Raw genomic sequence first — 21,643 nt, 5'->3', positions numbered from 1 at the left:
CCTTGTCAGATTCCTGGTAATCTGGACTTGATTGAGACTATCTAGTAGTAATACTAATCAGGATTGAAACTGAGACCATTTTGTTTCACTGTCGTAAGCGTCCTGTCAGTCCTGGAATTTACTATCTTCTTTGGTAGGGTTTGAATGTCGTTGGGTAGCATAGATTCCCTGTTTGTTTTCCCATTTTCTCTATGGGAGTGACTTCGGTCCTGCTGGCAGGTATTCTTTCACTTTAAGTACTGGTTATACCGTGCCTCATGAATGTGCTCCTATATGTCCTTACCTTTTTTTTTTATTTCCTTTTTTTGTTGCATTCTTTGCTGGACTCATTGCCTTTTCAGGACTCCCAACTGTTTGTTTTCCTCCACGGCGTGACTGATTTCAGCTCAGCCACCCAAGGAGGTACTGGGAGATTCATGAGGGCCAGCATCTAGCTCTGTTTCGGGTCTCATCTGTGGGTGTGTTAAATTGGTAAATTTTGGGTAACATTTGCCTGATCTGGAAATTGGCGATTTCCGCCGTTTTATTTTCACCTGAAAGTTCATGTTTTTTTTTCTCCATTCGGGTGTGCACAAATATTGGGGGCGGGGGCTATGAAATATCCCGGGCTCCACCCCAAGCCAAAAAAACACCTTAAATCAAGGCATTTTTATTTTCATTTATTTTAGTGTGCATTTGTAAGGCGCTTATACAACAAGTAAATTGCGTTTCTAAGCGCCCACAGGGCAACAGGGAAGGAACATGGGAATGAAAATTAAAACAAAAAGAAAGATATAGGCGGAGCTACTAGGCCTTGTGAGCATTCAGAATGTCCAAGTGCAGGGAGAGAGAGAAGGGATGAGTAGTTTGCGGGGGTGTGGGGGGGAGATATGTGCAGGTGTACCAGGAGGGAAGTGCCAGGGAGTGAGCAGATGTAAGTGCCTAGGTGAGTGGTCAGCTGCCTATAAATAAATAAATAAGGTGCAAGCCTGTGGTGGCATAGGCCAGTGCATGCCAGGGTAAGTGCTGGGAGCGGGTGGAGGCTGAAGTTGATTGGGTATAGGAGGCCAGGGTCCAAGCGGACACATAAAGGCCCTGGTCCAAATCCGGTTGATTTTCATCCTGTGAGTCAAGCGGAACTGTGGGCTACTTTGTAAATGAACTTTCATATTGTAAGATTTACGCCAGCATTGGGTGGGTTAACTCACTCCTCTTGCTGGGAATGTTGAAATGTGACAAATATTGGCATTGCTTCATAAAGAAAATGGTGACAAATCCTGCCCCTTTTCATGTGTTGTCAATGTCAGTGGCTAAATAAGCAGGCGGAGGCACGAAGAGCGCTTAACGCAGCAGATTCTGAGCTGGATGATCTCACGGAAGAAGAGAAGAACCCGGAGTGGCTGAAGGAGAAGGGCAAGTAAGTGATTTTAAATAATGTGCACAAAAGAAATGTCTTCTGCAGAGGGTCTTTGATTTTTAAAAATGTATTTTAATGTGTATATTAGTTAATATGAACTATTTTACATATACACATCGTTTCATTTTATGAAAACATATAAACAGACAAAAACAATCTATAAAAAGACAAAAGCTGAAAACTTATTAATACATATATCACTCATGGCGTTAATAAATGAATTTTACATTTAAAAGAGTAAAGAAAAAGATAGCTCAACCCAAATCAAGAAAGTAAAGATGACATTTTACACAAATCAGCCCGTCAAACCCCTCCCTAGAGTCTCCTCAACAATCTTCCAAGCATTGTACAGATTAACCTGATTAATAGTGTGCACGGATTGGAGGGGCCATTCTTCACGTGTTTCATCCAAACGCACACTTGAACGCTGTTGGCGCATAGTAGCTGCAAGCCTGCAACCCACCTTTGGCCGAAAGCGAGCCAGTGTCTGAGGCAATGTTATTTGGCATTCTATGAAGACATAGAACACTTTGGCGATACATTGAGTGAATTTTGGCTACGTGAGGTGTGCCGTTGGAGCGGAGTCGGGTAGCTGCCAAGAACTGGATCAATGCAGGCGTTGATGCAAGGTTGTGGTGAGGGGCTGATCCGTTCCTAAACACGATCCCGCATTACTTGTAGCCCCACCCCGTGACTATTTAAAGATCAACACGCGCGCATTGGAGGAAGTGCTTGGGGAAAGTGCTGTTCGGGGGCTTGCAGCTTGGGGCTGGCGGCATTAAGATGTTAAAACTTTTACAGCTTTATGTATAGGAAGGCATGTCCGGTGCCGTATACAGGTAATAACAGTATCTGTTGCGTTATGTAAGTGAGCATGGCTCTTGTTATCACCAGTTATCTGATAATTGCGCTCAATATTGGCTGTGTGTTACTAGTAGAACGTGCACACTCTTGTTTATATGTTATGATTGTGGAGCACGATCTTGTAGTGTATCCAACTGAATTTGAATCTTAAAACGCCTTGTCCTATTGAGCGTTTATTGCTCTGAGCTTGAGGCACCTTTCGCTCCTGTTTTCTTCCTTTCTTCCTGTCTTCTTTTCTACTTGTGAAATTGGCATGTCTAAGTCTATGTCCCAGGAGTAGGGGGAATCTGCGTTTGGGGTAGGCGTGAACACTGATATTGGCGTTAATGCCATGTGCAGAGAAAAGCCTTACAGCGTTGCCGCAGGACATGCCCAACTACATGGTAAGTCGAGAAAAATGACCACTTTGTTCCCAAAGCGAGTTTGCTTACCCGTATTGAGGAGGAAAATGCTGTGAAGGAAATTGTTGCAGAATTAAATGTTTCACTGGGTAGTCTTGGGACTAAACTAATAGATAAATATTAGAGTCAAATAGAGTCAGAGATGGAACTGGTGTCTTCCCTACATGAACCTAAAGGCGTTATTGTGCTTGATAGACCCACCCATGAGGACACATCTCTTATGATGGATATAAATAGCATAGAGGTGCCACATGTCTTGCAACCGGCAATGGCTACTGTGACTGTTATGATATGATATGATATGGTATTTGTAACGCGCCTATACACAAGTGTTTATGACACATCGGTCGGCCCAGGATGGTCCAGATAGCCTGCTTGAATGGATTAATGAGATAGATATGTTCTCTGAGATCCCAGAGGTTTAATATATGGGTGACACAATGGACATTTCACGTACACCTACACCCTGTCCTATGAACATTGATCCAGCTACTTTTTTTGAGATGAGACCTGAAGTCACTAATGGTACTTCTAATGAATATGACAGGAGCATTGACCAACCACCCCCCTGCCCAAGTCGTGAACTTTCTGGATGTAAGTAGGGAAAATGATGCTGGAGTTTGCCCGCTTGAAATGGTGGATAGGAGCAGGAATAGTATAAGTGACATTAGCATGAACTCGACCGATGTGTGTTGGGCTTTTGAAAATCTTCGGACTACTTTGGTTGATAAATGCAAGAGGTGAGAGAATAAACTTGACATTCAGTCTATTCTTCATAAAAGTATAAATTGTGGGCGCAAAAGTGAGGGATCAAAGATCTAACACTGATGCTATAGAAAATGTGTCATCTTCTATGCCATCCTCTGAAATAGTCATAAACCCTGGTGTACAACTAACTCTCATTGATGGCATAGTGAAGAAAAGTGAGTCTAACAAACGTAAAATTAAAGTCCCCTCTAAAACTTTTATGTACGCAAAACGACCTAAAATGCGTAAGAATGCATGTATAGTGACAGGTAACGATGTATTTGGTAACATTGTCGTCTTTGATGTTCTGTGCGTAATTCCCTCCCAGCCTACCTATGACAAAAGCAAGGACTCTGCTGAAAAGAGGGTGGAGGATGATCCACCGTGGTGTGCCTTGGCTGTATCCCTGCCAACTAATAGTAGCAGAAAGTCCTTTGGAGGCTTTGCTGAGACAAGTGTGATTGTTGATTGTCATGCTATTCGTCCATCACAGGGTGTGAACTGGGCTACATAAACAAGTAAAACTTATGGATATCTGGGCAGCGACTCCACATAAGTGTACTAGAATTGAGACCACTAATTCATTAGCTCCAACTAGCGAACTATTTAATGCATTATAACTGCAGCCCATGTCCTCATTGGAATATCTTCAACTACTTATTCAACTACTTATTAGAGCAGCGGTACTATGCATACTCCACACTGTTGCAGCATTTAGTCATTACAACTGATGATAATCATGATTGTGGATCAGGTTGAAAATATACCTTCTAATATCTCTAATATATGGTTTAAATCTGAGGCCACAATTGATTACATCCTCAAGTACGAGGATGAGTTTTATCAACTCAGATATTCCTGTAGCAATGCAAAAATGTCTTCTATTGAACTCAGACCTAATTAATCTGCAATTGCCAATGAACACTGTACAAAGGGCCTACCTAATATGCTCAGTAAAGATAGTACAGCTTTGACAAATGGTCCCTTGTGTAATCTGCCCCTTGGCAATGATTGCAATCATTGCGTAGGCGTAACTGTCTATTGACAAATCTGTCAAACCCAATAGTAATTGCACCATTCTCAGTAAAGATGTGGGGGGAGATGCTTTGGACACTGGAGATGGCTGTTGGCAATGGTTGCCGTCAGTTTTTAAAAATCATTTCTCCTCGTTGAGTCGATGATAATATCTTGTGTTCATGGAACACATGTGGGTTTTCTCACCTTTTTGGTGATGATGGGTTACTGTTTTACATGGATCTCGTCTTTATTATTGCACTTCTAGAAACCTGGATGGCTGACCTTACTTACCTTGTTGGCCGCAACAGCCTACAAAGACTGGCCACCGGTGGACCCATCTGGTGCCCTAAGGGATGCCTTTTGATTTCAGTAAGACAGTCTTGGTCCCTACATGAGATAACGGGTACTTCTACGATGGTTCAGGCTGTCAAAATTACACATTCTCAACTGGCCTTTATTTTAATAAATATCTATGACCCTGCCAATTAGGTAGCAGCTGACTGCAATATATTAACAGTCAAGCATATTTTGGATAAATCTTTTGGATCTACCGGTTTTGTTACTGGGTGATTTTAATGATTAATGTAATATTGTTCAATGTGAAAAAACTATCTGCTCCAGTCATGCAGAAGTTGCAAATCGTCAAGTAAGGGCTTGTTCATATGGTAGACGTTTATGGTTTTATTTGCCTCAATGGTTACTGTGCTGGAGATGCACACTTGAGCTACACGCGGATCTGTGCAGTTGTGCCTCCACCATTGACTATGGCCCTCATTAGGAGTTTGCCGGTCCGTAAACAACGGTGCCGGTAAGCTTACCGGCACTGTTGTTTCCGGACCGGCAAACTAAGATTTCTGTGGGCGGGTGCCGTTTGCCCCCCTCCCAGGTCAGGCCTGGCGGCAGGTACGGCAGCCACCCACAGAGTTTCACGGAAGCACCGGCACTGTTGCGCACAGTGCCGGTGCTTCCGTCATCCCCATTCCGGTGGAGTCCTATGGGACTATACAGGAATGGGGATTAACAGAATTGCCGGCGCGGATTTACCGGACCACCGGGGCTGTAATGACCTGGTTAATCCGAAAAGTCAGTCCGCCTGACTCTTAATGAGCCCCTATGTCTTTGCCAATCAGCAATGACTAACTGGTTGAAGACATGGCTATTGGAAGACATGGCTATCCTGCCTCACGAAGAAAGTGACCAGTTGTCTTTGTGTCCTTCTTAAACCTTTAAAGATTAAAATTGTGCCGCCCGTGTATGACTTAAATGGAGATATCTACCTTAATAGCCAAAATCAAATTCATTGGAATGCACCAACCTTGGAGAAAGCTAAACATCTAGCGGAGACTCTCTTGCCTATTTTTATTCTGCAATTTACTGATTCAAGTGATAATAATGGAACTAATATAGTACCTGCCTTTTCTACCTTAATTAGATGTACTAAGGAATTAACTAATAAGAGAACAACTTATAAAACCCCCTATGAGCGGTGCAATAAGGTCTATGGCAAGCGGTCTTGCTATACCAGGATTGTTGCAGCAAAAAAACATCTGCGACTTACTATCTCTGCAATAATCGACCCCATTTTAAACCTCTATAGTGCATGTGGGATTACTAATCACATCAAAGCTGTTGCAAGGGAATACCATAAATGGCTGAAAGACCACAAATCTAGATGCAAGAAAGAGAGGTGACAAGAGGCTGCCTACCTCGCGACCTCCAAAAACACAACTGAAATCTGGAAAGTAATTTGAGGAGCTGCAAAAATCTGTCCATTAATTGCATATCAGAATCAGTATGGGTAACCCACATTAAAACTACCCTGGGGATGACTCATCCAGCTGACGTCGAAGTGAGCCTGCCATGTGTAGAATGGGAATGCAAGTCGACTATTCTGGCCATTACTATAATAGAGCAACTGAACAACACGCGTGCTGCTGGCCCGGATGTCGTATGTAATAACCTTCTCAAATTGTGACCAGGGCTGTGGGTACATGAGTAGTATCTTTATGTTCACATCGGAGTAAGTGGCAAGCTACCTGATTCATGGCGTGAGAGCCATATTCAACCTGTGTATAATAAGGATGCCTGGAACATACCTGCTGACTATCGCATGCTTGCAATGCAGGACATTCTGGCAAAATTCTTTCCAAAGTGCTCCTAGTCGCATTTAACTCATGGATACAAGAAAATAATATTCTGCCTCTAAATCTCATATGTCCCATAACCTACTAATACTGGTATCCGCTGTCGAATATGCATAGTTGAGAAGGGAAATTGCAGTCTATTGTGCTTGCATAGACTTCATTGATGCTTTAGATACCGTGATGAGGAATAGACTGTGGAGAAAACTAGTAGCATGGAATATACGGCTGGGGTTATTAAAAATGCTAATGCTGCTCCATTTGGATACCAGCATACGAGTTCGGCTAGATTGTGAAGGGGCGCTATCTACATCTATGCATACAAAACATGGTGTGAAACAGGGATGGATAGTGGCTGCAACTCTTTTTAATCTGTATCTAGCAGATTTGACTGAGGCTTTCAGTAATTTGAATAGTAGACCAGTGAAAGTGGGCTATCAAACTATCAGTTGGCTAGCTTACGCCAATGATTTATTATTACTCGATCATACACCTACGGGGTTGCAAATCATGATTGACGCATTGGGCTTGTATGCAGAAACGAATGGTCTCAAAGTTAACAGATAAAAGTAAGATTATGGTGTTCTCAGGGAAACACAAATTGGGTAATAACATTTTTGGGACTTTTAACTGTTCTCCCTTTGAATGTGTTAAATCTTATAAATATCTAGGATTATAAATTGATGAAAAGCTAAAGTGGAATATGCATTTGGTGGAAAAGAAATCTAAATGTATGAAATCTATTAATGCCATTAGCTCTTTTATTGGGAAAAATTGAGTCTACTCAGTTTACACAATCTTGCTGTCATATACCGCTACAATGGCCCCAATACTAAACTATGGTATAGCGGTATGAGGACATAACTATGCAGATGCATTAAAAAAAATGTAAGAAAAAATTCTATGCAAATTATTTAGAATGCCGCAAACAGTATCCGTGGAATTTCTGTTTCTTGAATTTGATTTGAATGGGATATTATCCGACTTCATTTCTAGAACAGTTGTGTTTTGAAAATTTGAGGATTATAGACCACGCCATGATTATGCTATCTACTTACCTTTTTGTGTCTTGGCAGATGTTTCACCATGGGAACTATGGGAAAAATCTTGTCTTTACATAATAAATGGCTTGTGGATACGCTGGGTCGACCTATGGATTGTCTGGTACATGTGACTTAACACTGGTTCAAACAGAAATTGATAAATTATAGCTATGAGAGTCACCTTATGCAGCTATCCACCACTATGCATAATAGGTATTTAGCCTCCAAGTTCTATTATTTATTTATTATTATTATTTTTTTAATTGTGCCAGTTTGCTGAATGCCTCCTCTGCCAATCTGTTTTAATCAATATTGTATAGAAGAAATTTGTATTATGGAATGTGTTTTATGTAGTGTCTATTATGTATTTTATCTTTTATGTGTAGTTTGTTATATACAAAGCCGTACGGCTGTAAGTATGTTAAATAAAATTAAACATTGTACAGAGCAATCATTAAATCTGTGTTGCATGAATTAATGCAATAAATCCAAAAAGCATCACTGTTTAAACTAGACGATTGAGCAACAAAACGGGCCAAACATTTCTCTAGGATGAAATTGTAATTATTTATTTATACAGAGCTTTTACACAAGTGGAATGCTTCAAAGTGCTACAAGGTGCAGGAAGGCAGCAATGGAATACAATAATCATTCTTAGGCCTTGTAGTTTCTGAATGATCTAAACAAAAAATAACTAACGTACTAGGCCTGACCGCATTTCTCCTGGTTCAAGTGCATAAAGTGTTGCAGTCGGGCCCAAGCTAGGGAGGGGGTCAGGACAAAACTAACTTACTAGTTCTAGTACATTCAGGTCATGCATGAATAAGATGGAGGTGTGAGGAAGGGGGCGGGAAACAAGGGCGCCCAGTCGAGCAGCCAAGCAGGGCTCTGAGTTAAGTGCAGAGAGGTTGCCCTGCTCATGGAATGTAGGCTAAAAGTACAGTAGTGCTGATCATAGTGCAGATGCCCAGAGGCAAGTGCAAAAGACTGGTGGGGGAGCCTGAGACCTGAAAGGCTCTGGAGGTGAACCAGTCAGCAAAAACTGAGCAAGGAGGAGAGAGAGTGAGACTGAGACTGACACGTGGGCTATGAACTTGATCCTTGCAGCCACGGAGAGCCAATGGAGAGATTTCAACGCCAAAGAGATGTGGTCCCTGGGCTTGAGGCCAAGGATAAGTCTCACAGTTCTGTTGTGGATGAGTTGTAGAGCACGGAGAGTAAAAGTAGGAAGATTGAGAAAGAGGCTGTTGCAATAGTCCAGCCGAGAGAGAACCAGGGCTCTGGAGATGGTGAGCCTCTGGGTGAAAGTGCTTCATTAGTAGGTGAGGGCGCAGTGCCAAGGGAGGCCGGACAGAGTGAAGGTGAGAAAGCAGGAGTCTCTCAATGAGGACAATCTCTCTTACTGGCATTCAGGCAGAGATCGTTGGCAGCACACCAAGCCTGAATTGCGGACAAAGAGTCGGGGATGAGTGAAGTGGAGGAGGCCAAGGGTAGCCTGAAGGAGCACTGCGTGTAATCTGCATAACACTGAAAGTTCGAGGTAAAGGTAGAGATCCTGTGGGCCAAGGGGGCCATGCAGACATTGAAGAACCAGAGAGATGGGTTGGATCCCTGGGGACACCACAAGTAGAGAGAGTGATAGAGGAGAGAAAGGACCCAAGTTCCACCTGTGAAGGACAGTCTGAGAGAAAAGCGGCGAGCCATGCCAGGGTTTAATCTGAGATGTCTAGGGTATCATGGAGATGGGTGTTCAGGATGTTGTGGTTTACTGTTTTGAATGCAGAAGAGAGGTCAAGAAGTTTGAGGACAGAAGGAGAGTTAGAGTCAAGGTTTGAGAGCAGTTCTTCAGGGTGTTTAGAAGAGCGGTTTCTGTGCCTCTGGATGCTCTAAAGCCAGACTGATGGTCATGCAGACAACCAAAAGATTCAGTGTGGTGGGTAAGATGAGTGATAGCCAACTTCTCCAGGAATTTGCCCAGCAACGGAGTGATGGAGATCAGGCGATCGTTTGCCAGAATAGAAGGGTCAGCAGAGGGGTTTTGGAGCAGAGGGTGCACAAGAGAGTGATTGAGAAGAGTGGGGAAAACTCCAGTGGTGAAGGAGAGGTTGCAGAGGTTGGCCAAGGCTGGAGCGAGAGTGTCAATGTTGTCCTTGGTGGTTTTGGAAGTGCAGGGGTCCACCTGTTTGAAGAGGCTTTCATAAACCGGACTTGTCTAAGACCTCTTCAGGTGTAACAGGGGAGACGGAGGAGAGAAAAAGATGGGGCGGGGTAAGGGCAGCCAGCGGGGGGGGGGGGCTCGAGATGTTGGTGCAGGAGGTGGTGCAGAAGAGAGAGAGGACAGGATGTTTTGTGTTTGGCAGTGAAGTGTGCAGCTAGGGCCGAGCAAAGAGCTTGGGTGGATGACGTAGAGGATGCGGCTGCAGTAGGGGTGGCCAGTTCAGCCGTGTCGTTGGATGCCGTGGAGATGCATACTTGGAAATAGACTCTTTTCTTGGAATGAATGCAGTGCCTATATTGCCTTTGAAGAAGGTGGCAGACCAGTTTGTCAGAGGGTGTGTCTGAAGGTCACCATTTCCGTTCCGCTGCTCTGGACTTGCGTTTAAGGGCAGCCAAATCAGAGTCATATCAAGAGTTGCTTTTTTTGGCAGGCTTCAGTCAGATCCGCATGACAGGGGCAAGAATGTGAAGGCATTGCAGATGGAACTGTGAAAGTTAGAGAGGGCTGTGTCCGGGTGGGAATCAGCCGTAGCAGGAGGAGAGTCTGAGGAGGAAAAGGCAGCCACTGAAACTCTTCATGGGTCAGGGACCTTGAAGGCTGGAGATGGTGGAGGGTGTGCCAGTGCTAAATGAGAAGAGAGCTTTAAGTGAGAAGAAATAACAGAAAGATCACTCCATGAGAGTGAGGTAGTCGATTGAGGTTTGAGCCAATTGATTACAATCAGTCAGAACAGTTTCTTGTATGCCTATTTCTAAACAGATAGAGTAATTTTGCTTCTCTTTTGGCACACCCAACCGTGTGCCAATTATTGCCAGAACTGAAAGTTGATCCAACCTCAACAGTAAATAAAAACGTCTTATGCGAAGTCCAATGTTAAGTTAGGTAGCCAATTCAATTTCTCAAAGGCCAGAGACGGTTTTACTCAGGCATAACACTGTTATTCCCAGAATCTCTCATCTTCTGGCCCAACAGTGCAAGCAGAGGACATTGGAGATTTTTCCATGCCTTTTAGTAATAACAGTCCTCTTCTTCTAGAAACTTCTGCCCTCAATGAGAACAATCCCAATTCCAAGCATATGCGCTCGATCGGGACTGAGCAGGGCAGACCTAAAATAGAATACCAAAACCACCTTTTAAGCCTGTTAATCCACTGCAGGTCTTCCATATATATATATATATATATACATATATATATGGCCTCTAAAACCTTATAATACTGCTGGGCAAAAGCTCTGTTTATAGCGCTTCAATATCCCAGCATAACTATACCCTGCAGTATTCAATGCGCATCTCTTTATAAATTGGGTTTGGAAAAATGGCTTCGTGTTTTCTTCCCACCCACATGGCGTCATTTTTACTCATATCCATTTCAAGCCCCAATTATTTGTAAATGATTGACGCAGATTTTCCCAATCCTTGGGAGTGGTTGGGGGAAGGGGGGAGGTTTCACTGAATCCTGGATAGGATCCCAGGCAAATCGGATAAATAAAGGTTGAACAGAAGTGGGGCTGCCATGCAGCCTCCTTAACCCCACACCCGGTGCGGATAGGCGGCGTGCTGGCACTACTCCCACCTAACTGTACGAACACATGGGTTTGCTCATGTCATTGTTCAGTGGCTGATAAAAGCCACACTGGAAGCTTCGCTTCCCCATAACCTTACTTTGTCTACCTTGTCGAATGCAGCCCATAGGTCTATAAATAACATGTTTAACAGGGAGATATCTCGGTAGGACTCTCTACTTAGCAGGATGTCAAACAGTAGTATGTTATGGGTAGTTGATGAGCCAACCCTAAAGCTGGGGGATCTGCCCAGTTGCACAGATTTTCTCATACAATATCTTAAGCAATGCAGTACACTGTTCTGGATTTTCCTTTAGAGCAACATTGGCAAGGTCATTGGGACCCGGGGGACGTGAGCATTTAAGTTTTGTTATATAGTTCATCAGATCATCCCGGTCATATTTTAGCTCAAAAGGTATGTAGTTTGTAATATAAGTAATAACTTGTGCAGTGTTACAATTGAATGTCTTATAAATATATACAGTCCAATCGTTAACGGAAATTGGATTAACAGAATCTTTTTTTCCATTGCCATTATATGCCCCTAGAGCTTCCCAGATCTTCTTGATGTTTCCACCCGCCAGGATTTTAAAAGTATTTTGCCATTGTGTGTTTTTCAGGGAAAATTGGTGCCTTCTTAACCAGTTGGTATATTTGTATTTTGTTGTCTGATTAAAGTACTACATGTCATGATGCCGTTCACAGCACTTCGAAGGACCCTCTTCAAATAGCTTGTGTCTTCCCATGTATTCCTCATCTGATGATAATTATCCCTCTAGCTTCAGCTGTTCAAAATTCTTTTCGACAGGGCGCTGTGTGTCGTCGAGTCGATGTCCCTCGAGGGCCTCTGTTCGACTGTCGACATCATAGTCGGTATAAGAAGCGCACACAGCGCCCGTTGGCTTTATTTTTCTGAGCTAACGCTTCAAAGAATTATGGCACGCTTCAATTCCTCAGTGAACCTTGTTAGCTATTTACGATTATTCATAATGTCTTCCCTGTTGGCTCCATCAATGCCTAACATGGGCTTTAAGAAGTGCCAAGACTGTGGATCGAAGATGTCGATCACCGACCCCCAATGCATATGTCTGTGGCATTGGTACCAGTCACCGTCCCTTCGACTGTAACTCCTGTTAGATGACGGAAAAGGCTCTAAGAGCGTAAAGGTAAATTGGCACTGGGGAGGTTTCCTTCGGAGTCTCCTTCGAAGAGCTCAAAGAGAAAAACAGATGAGTCGAGGGATTCTTGATCAAGCCATTCTTCGTCTTCTTCGAAGAAGGCCAAGAACAGCGTCGCAGGTCACCTTCGACCTACTAGTGATTCCTCCACTGAGGCAATCAAATCTCCAACTAAATCGGAATCCCCAGCAAAATGGGATGTGTTTTGTAATGAAATGCTTAAAATCTTTGAGAACGCTGCCCGACCCCCTCGAAAGACGAGCAGAAATCCCATGCCCGTCGATCTGCATAAAGACGATAAAAGGAAGTCGAAGACAAAACCTTTCAAACCGAACCATAAGCCGGTACAGAATTGAGAAAAATCTCGAGCCGACAAGAAGTCGTCGAGGGCTTCGACAAGTCAGGAATCATCCAGTCCATTCAGGGTTCCTTTGAAAAAGCATAAGAAGTCGACAACGCGGACGCCTTCGCTAACACAGATGGCGTCGGAGCCGTCGACACCAGTGTAGAAGTCGACTCCGACAAAATCGACTCCGACTTCAAAGTCATTGTTGACAATAACTTTGAAGTTGTCAAAGCCAACATTAATCCAGGAAAAGGTTTTGAAACCCTTGCCAAAGAAAGATTTAAGTCTTTAACCTCTATCTATGAAGATAATGAGCATTCAGATGATAACACACCACCATTTGGGTTACAATATGTCACCCCTAATGTGCCAGATTAATTCATCTCAGAAGAGTCTAGATTAAGACTTGTATGATAACCTTCAGTCAGCCAGTGGTTTAGATGCCTCTCCCAAACTGGAATTTGGCAAACCAGAGCCTACTGACCACGCTAACTCCTCATGTAGGAAACTTATGAGCAAGGTGATAGTTGTCAGGTTGGAGCAGGCCTACTCCTCCTTTTGAACAGGATGACCTGACACATATTTTAGACCAGGGTCCCCCAAAAAGATCCCATTTTGCCATTTCACACTGCATTACAGAAAAGGGTCTCAGCAAATTGGGAGACACCAGAAGCTGCAGCTGCAGTGAATACAGATTTTGCTAGAAATTGTAGGCCACCCAGCAGCGACTCAGAGTACTTAATAAAACATCTGACACCAGAAAATGTGTTGGTTCAGGTTGCTAAATCTACCAAGCAATCGGCATACCCCTCTATCCCTCCTGATAGGGATGAGAGAGTGGATGGCTGTGCAAGAAAAATATTTACTGCTAGTCAACTAACGCAATTTGTACCTTGTCAAGGTTTACATTTACTCTGTTGGACTGCATAGCTATGGCGGCTGACCACATCCCGGAAAGTGAAGAAAGACGGCTTCCTGGCAATCATCAAGGATGGTAAGGACGCAATGACTGAATGTCTCCAGTCAGGTCTGGATACGGCAGACAGCATCAGCGGATCCATGGCAACTAGCACAGTGTTGCACAGATTTGCTTGGTTGAGGAAGTCCGGATCTGCACCAGATGTGCAGTCTATACTCCTCAACATGCCCTTTGACTGCTCGAGGCTGTTTGGCAGTAAGGCTAATGAGAGTTTGGAAAAGCTGACCTCAAAAGCGGTGGCTAAGTCCCTTAGCACCACTATTAGACAGCCTCAACACCCCTACTCTGGTTCATCTTCTTGGAGGGGCAACTCCTTTCGATTCTACTCCTCAATTGGAAGAGAAAGAGGTCAAGCCGGTCAAAGAGGTCAGAGAAGATTCCCTCGTGGTTGACGAGGGAGAGGTGCTTAGCCAACCCAAGCAGCAGCAGTTTTACGTTCAGCTGCCTCAAAACTACTCTGAGGCCTTGACACACAAGACCCTAGTGTGAGATAGACCCACACAGCATCTGAACGAATGGTGGGCCATTACTTCAGATGCTTGGGCACTGGAAACTTTAGCCCAAGGTTACTGCCTTCCATTTAAAAAAAAGGCCTCAAAGTTCCGGATTCGCTCCTTGTGCAGGAAATGTTGTCCCTGCTATAGAATGGTGCTATAGAACAAGTACCATCGCCATCAACTTGGTGAACATTTCATGTGCCTATCCATCACAAGCACAGAAAGTACCTGAGTTTCGCAGTTGTTGGTTCTCATGATGAGTTTTGAATTTTGCCATTCGGGTTGACCTCCGCACAAGGGTTTTCACCAAGTTCATGGCGGTGGTGGCAGCGAGTCTCGGGAGAGGGGGGGGGATTCATGTCTACCTCTACCTCTACCTGGACGATTGGCTGATCAGGGCACGTTCAGCCGAACAGACCTGGGAACATCTCAGCGTAACCTGCCACTCTTCACAGACTGAGCTTCTACCTCAATTACAAGAAGTCCCACATGATACCATCTGAAAGACTCCAATTTATTGGAGCAGGCCTTGAATCATTCCACGGGGAAAGCCTCGCCACCCGAGGTGAGAGCTCAACATATTCTGTAGATGGTCTCCAAATTCCAGAGTGCACAGCAACTTCTAGCCTTCGATGTTTTTTTTGTTGTTTTTTTTAGGTTGATCGGTCTCATGGCATCCTGCATTTTTCTGGTGCCAGAGGCTCGCCTCAGAATGTGATCCTCCAATGGGCTCTTGGGTCTCAATTCTCAGGCAGAATGTCAGACCACCTAAAAGTTCTGAGCAGAGCCTCTCGGGACGTTCTGTGGTGGGCTTGCAAGGACAACATTCTCAAGGGAGAATCTTTTTGGCAACCATGGCAGATCACTGTAGTGATGGACGCCTCACTCACTGGGTCGGAGCCCATGCCAATGACCTGACAATCAGCGGTCATTGATCTCTATCGGAGTCCAAACTACACATCAACCTTTTGGAGCTGAGGGCAATCAGACTAGCGCTGAAGGCCTTCCTGCCCTCTGTACAGAGAAAGTGAGTCCTGATAATGACGGACAACACAGTGGCCATGTACTACCTCAACAAGAGAGGAGGTCTAGGGTCACTACCACTGTGCAGAGAGCAATTCAGCTCTGGTTCTGGCCAATTCAAGAAGGAATCCCTCTATCAGCAGTTCACCTAGCCGGAGAGAACATGGCGGCCGACACTCTGAGCAGGCAGCGCAAAGTCTCCCATGAGTGGGAACTAGCTCAGAAAGTCCTTCAAGAGATCTTCTTCGCCCTTTGGGGAACCCCTCAAGTGGATCTGTTCCTGACCAGTGTCAACCAGAAGTGCGAACTGTTCTGCTCCATGGAATTTCCCCCAAGAGGAGCCCTAGGGGACGTGTTCGTATTGGACTGGAAATATCCACTTCTGTATGAGTTTCCTTCAGTCCCTGTCATTCTTTATGTGATTGGGAGGTTGAGAAAGGTCAGGAAATCATGATCCTAATTGCCCTGGATTGGGCCAGAAGGACATGCTACCCAGACCTTCTGGACATGTCAATCTGCCCTCCAATATGTCTTCCACAAAGAGAGGTCCTTCTCTCGTGAGAGGAGGGTTGGTTTCTCCATCCAGTGGTCAAGACTCTCAACCTTCATGCATGGTTTCCGAGAGGTTGAGATACAAGGATTGGGACCACACGGATGATGTAATGGAGATCTTGCTTTCGGCCAGAAGGCCAGCAAGTAAATCCTTGTACCGCTGCCGTTGGAACAGGTACAGCAGCTGGTGCAGGGATAAGAATGAGTATACCTTTCTATGTGACACTCCTATGGTGCTTTCTATTTTGTTACATTTGGTAAATCTGGAGCTCCAGATTGGAACAATTTAAGGTTACCTGGCGGTGCAATCTATTTTCAAGTGCTCTTTAGAGGAGGATTCATATTTTAAAATCCCTCTGATTGTTAAATTCCTAAAGGGTGTTACAGGGACTTTGAATTGAACTGGTGCAATACACTAGTATGGGACCTTAACCTGGGGCTAACATTTTTAACATGCATTCTTTTTGAGCCTGTACGCTCATACCCATTAAGACTACTAACCTTCAAAACTGTTTTGCTAATTGCAATAACGTTACCCGTAGGGTAAGCGAGTTGCAGGCAGTTTCCTGTAAACCCCTGCATACGGCTTTCTATAAAGACAAGGTTGTTCTCAGGGTGAGACCTTCTTCTTTTCTACCTAACGTAGTCTTCAATTTCCACTTGTCACAAAAGATCATTTTGCCAACTTTCTATCCACCACCTCATCCTGGAGAAGCAAAGATTACATAGGCTGGACCCAAAAAGGGCTCTCAGTTAATATATATCAAGAATGTCTAAATTTTGTCAAAATTACCAATTATTCATTGGCTATACAGACCGTAAATTGGGCTTAGCCGTTACAAAACAAACCCTATCCAGATGGATCATCCTGGCTGTTGGGGAATGTTACTGGTTAGCGGGCAAAGACCTGCTGGAAGGCTTGAGAGAACATTACACAAGGGGCATGGCAACGTGTGCTGCTCTTCAGAGAGTTGTCCCACACAACATTTGTTCGGCGGCCACTTGGTCGTCTATTCACACATTTGTGAGACATTACTGCCTGGATTCATCTTCCAGTCACGAAGGACAATTTGCAAAACTGGTCCTTCATTCAGTCTATGACAACAATTAAAACAAAATATAATTCCTACTCCCACCACCAAATTATTACTGCTTTGGGAGTCTATGATAAGATGAGGAATATGTGGGAGGACACAATCCATTCAAAGAAAAAGGTACTTACCGCTGGTAACTTTATTTCTATTGGATGTTCCTTCCACGATTTCCGCATCACCCCAGCCAGCCTACCCCAGCGTAGAATTTACGTGTACTTACACTTTACGCTTTCTTGGAGCCTACGGTCTATGGTATGCCTGGATATTCTTCAGGAGGGGAAAATTGGAACTGGAGCCAACGAGCGCTGCTGTAAAGACTGGAGGGGGGGTCTGTACTTCTGCTCTCTATATGGTAGAGGAGAGGCACAGAGGACCCCAGCCAAGATTCTCTATAAGGTAGCAATGGACGAGCAATCAAGGACTAGCTTCTCGGGAGGTGATGCAGGCTGGTTGGTAAGTACAGTGTAGTCCCCAAGCACCCACAAAGGAATGTCCACACACTGTATTAGTTAAAACACAGTCTTTATATAATTAATGTTCAAGGTTATGTACAATATCACGATAACTCACTTTGTGCTCGGTTATCTACAATGGCAAATATACAGATATATGTGGTACCACTATTACTATTAGATCTCATTAAAGTGCATCAACTGTACGGTTAAATGTCACACAAATCAGTTTGTAAAGGAAACCAACAATAGATATAGGAGGAAAGCAAGATAATGAGAACAATAGGTAGAATACTGGCCTCTACCGTTATACACAGTTCCGTGTGGAGATCCCCCCCCCCCCCAACTGGGCAACCTGTAGAATAAACATATATCAGCAGCCTGTCCTAGGTCTGTCTACCAGGGAGCTTTGGCAAAGATCAGCTGGTGCACAATGGTCCCTCGTAGCTCGGGAAGAGGGCGCCTTACCATGTCCTCTCTGGGTCAGTCCTTGGAGACACAGCAGCTTTCAGATTGATGAAGTAGAGCAACAGCAAGACTTCTTTTCCAGCAGGGCTTCAAGGTTAAGCTTCAGTTTCAACTCCAGTTTCTCTTCAGCCTCTGAACACAAATTCTAGCAGTGAGAGGCCCCCACATATACTAGTTGATCTCCCATTCATTCTGCTGGGTCACACTCAGGCAACCAATCGGTCAGAAGGGCATTCATGCAGGAAGGCATCCAATCAGGGGCATAGTACATTCAGGTGATTCACTTCTCTCCAGACACTCACAACAAAGTATGTGTATTGGGACAAGTACCCAGCCATTCAACACTCCACACTGCATTCATACCAGTTTCGGGCAGGGCTGTCTCAGTCATTGTGTCAAACATCAGATACTAGACATCCTCAACACAGAATGCATATTCGTCACACACTCCATTCACCCAGGTCCCACCCACAGGGTGTACCCACAACATACAGTCACTGGGAAGGCTGCAGCCAGTTTGGCCTGGACTTCACAACAACACCATATATGGAACTTCCACCCAACAGCCAGCCAAGGGGAAGGGACAGAGTCAGGGCTTCCCAGGACTTTGGGAAAACAAGGTAACAGGCAATAGAAAGCAAGAGGCCACAAGGGTCATCTTGTTTCCTATCAGGAATCAACTGATTCCAATGGCAGGGCCTGGGTATCCCAAAATGGAGGATACTCAGAGCCCCTGTCAAATTCAGCATGGAGCTGCCACAAGCCCATACCCTGCTCTGTGGGCAACACACAGGTGCCAAAAAACATACACTAGGGGCACAGGGTTGTACCCCCACCCATGGGTGCCATAAGGGTATCCCATGGGTCTGTACACCAAACCAAAAGAGGGCTGCACCGCCAGGAGTCCCACATGAACTCCTGCACGGAAAGCATGGCAGAACACACGATAAAAGGCAGTAAAGGACAAGGAAATGGAGGCCCTGTCCCTCCGATGCATTTCCAGCATCACAGTCGCCCCCCCCCAGACTGAGGTTAGGGTGCCTAATCTCCCACAAGATAGTTTAGCCCTTGCAGGCTAATGGACCACCTGAACAGTTTTGGGTTCTCACCCTTCATCTGCATAAGCCACTTCAGGGGCTTATGATCTGTTTGGACCTTCAAGGTAGACCCTGTAAGGTAGGGCCTAAAAGGCCTAAGGCTCCAAACTATGCTAACACATTCCTTTTCAACAGTAGCCCTCCTAAGTTCTCTATCCTTGAGTTGCCTACTGATGAATATGATAGGATGTTGCCTCCCTTTTTCATCTAACTGGGACAAGACGGCTCCAATTCCAGTGTTGCAGGTGTATGCTTGAACAATAAAGGGCTTGCTGTAATCGGGTGCACACAACACAGGTGCCCTACACAGACTTTCTTTCAAGCCATCAAAGGCCCTCAGTCCAAGTAACCTTTCTAGGCTGCTTGGGTGAAGTCAGAGCTGTCAGGGGTGCAGCTATGGTTCCATAGTCTGCCATGAAATTGCGATAATACCCAATGAGGCCCAAAAGGCTCTCACCTGGGTTTGAGTAGTGGGAGTCTTCCAGTCCTGTACATCCTGTACTTTACTGGGGGGGGGGTTGGATTTGACCCCCTCCTACCTCATGACCAAGATATGTGACTTTCCCCTAAGCTATCTGGCACTTGGGGGCCTAGATAGTGAGGTTAGCCCTTTTCAAGGCCTGTAACACCATATCCAGATGTGTCAAATGATCTTCCCAGGTGGAACTGTAGACAGCAATGTCATCTACGTAGGCCACATAAAAGGCCTCCAGCCCACTGAGCGCATGATTGACCAATCTCTGGAAGGTGGTAGGGGCATGACCCTAAACTGATAGAGTCCCTCAGGTGTTGAAAATGGCATCTTTTCCTTGGCATGGTCCGTCAGAGCTATTTGCCAGTAGCCTGAGGTAAGGTCAAAGGTGCTCACAAATTTGGCAGCACATATGGTGTCCACAAGCTCATCAGCCCTGGGCAATGGGTGAGCGTCAGTTTTGGTGACGGCATTGACTCCTTGGTAGTTCACACAGAACCTCCAATCCTTGGTACCTGCCTGGGAACTTGCCTTGGGGACAAGGACCACGGGACTGGACCAGGGACTGGTTGAGGGTTCAATAACACCCAGATCCAACATCTTGGCGACCTCAGCCTGGATGTGGTTCATAACTGTATCTGACATACGGTAGCACCTGCTTTTGACAGGCATACTGTCACCAGTGTCAATTTCGTGCCTACACCACGGTGTAAGGCCTGGTGTCAATGAAAACAGAGACGCATACTGCCAGAGCAAAGCCCTGCAGGCCCTCTGCTGCTCTGTCGTCAGATCTGGAGAGAGAGTTGTACTCCCTCCACTGAGCCATCCTGAGGGTTGCTCTTCAGCAAATCGGGAAGGGGCTCACTCTCATCCTCTTCTTGCTCTGAAGCTAGCAAGAGACATGAGACTTCTACTCGCCTGTGGAAAGGCTTGAGCCTGTTAACATGGAATACCTGAGGGGGCTACCCCAGGGGCCCCCATGTCAACTAGATAATTGACTTTGCCCATCTTGGAGATGATCCTGAAGGGTCCAGTCCACTTGTCTGCCAAAGCTCTAGGCCTGAGGCTCCATCACAAGGATCTCCTGTCCCGGAGTCCAATCCACTTGTGAGGCTTTAAGGTCATGCCAGTATTTATTCAGTTCCTGGCTGGCCTTGAGATTTGCTGTCGCTTGACCCATCATCTGTGTCATCCTCCGTCTGAGGCCTATCACATAGTCCCCCACTTGCTTGGCGAGACCTGGAGGGGTGACCTCCAAACCTTCTCTGATCAAGGCAAGGGGCCCCCTCACAGGATGTCCAAAGAGTAACTCAAAGGGGCTGAAACCAACACCCTCTTGAGGCACCTCTCTGTAAGCAAACAGCGGGCATGGCAGGAGGAGATACCATTTCCTCCTTAGGGGCTCTTCCAAAGCGCCTAGCATGACTTTGAGAGTTTTATTAAATCTCTCAACCAGATAATTGGTCTGGGAATGGTAAGCGGTGGAGAACTTGTAGGTTACCCTGCACTCTTTCCACATGGTTTTCATGTAACTAGACATGAAGTTGGATCCTCTGTCAGAGACAACCTCCTTAGGGAACCCAACACGGGTAAAAATGCCCAGGAGAGCCCTGGGAACCACCTTGGCAGTAACAGTCCGAATGGGTATACCCTCAGGGTACCTGGTGGCATGATCAACTAAGACCAGGATGAACCGATGTCCACCTGAAGTGGGAGGGTCAAGGGAACTGAGAATGTCAGTGCCCACCCTCTCAAACGGTGTGCCGACCACTGGCAATGGTTGCAGTGGGGCAATAACACTGCCTCCAGTCTTGCCAGACAACTGACAAGTTGGGCAGGTCCTGCAGTGGGACTCTACTTCTAATCCCATCCAAAGCCATTAGAAATGGGCAGAGAGCCTCTGCTTAGTCTTCTTGGTACCAAGATGACCAGTTAAGGGCACCTTATGCGCCAACTGCAGAGGGAAGGACCTGTAAACCTGAGGTACCACCACCCTCTTGAGGGCAGAAGATTCAGGCTTAGTGGGCTCACCAACAAGGAGCTCACCCTCCCAATAGATCCAGAATGTCCTAGGCACTTCTCATTGTGCCTGGGAC

The 21,643-nt window shown here is 45.3% G+C and overlaps 1 protein-coding gene across 1 annotated transcript in view; it reads left to right on the top strand.

Annotated features, from left to right (window-relative positions):
• Positions 1-21,643, top strand: part of DNAAF4 (dynein axonemal assembly factor 4) — a 283,086-nt gene that overhangs the window by 194,707 nt on the left and 66,736 nt on the right. The window contains exon 6 of the mRNA XM_069624878.1: positions 1,287-1,396. Within this exon, the coding sequence (XP_069480979.1) occupies positions 1,287-1,396 (110 nt within the window). The remainder of the gene's footprint in view (positions 1-1,286; positions 1,397-21,643) is intronic.

The sequence above is a fragment of the Ambystoma mexicanum genome, chromosome 11, assembly GCF_040938575.1.
Source record: "Ambystoma mexicanum isolate Mex_15411 chromosome 11, UKY_AmexF1_1, whole genome shotgun sequence".
Taxonomy (NCBI): domain Eukaryota; kingdom Metazoa; phylum Chordata; class Amphibia; order Caudata; family Ambystomatidae; genus Ambystoma; species Ambystoma mexicanum.
Note: the sequence above shows the minus strand (reverse complement) of the source record. Positions and strands in the feature narration are given on the sequence as shown.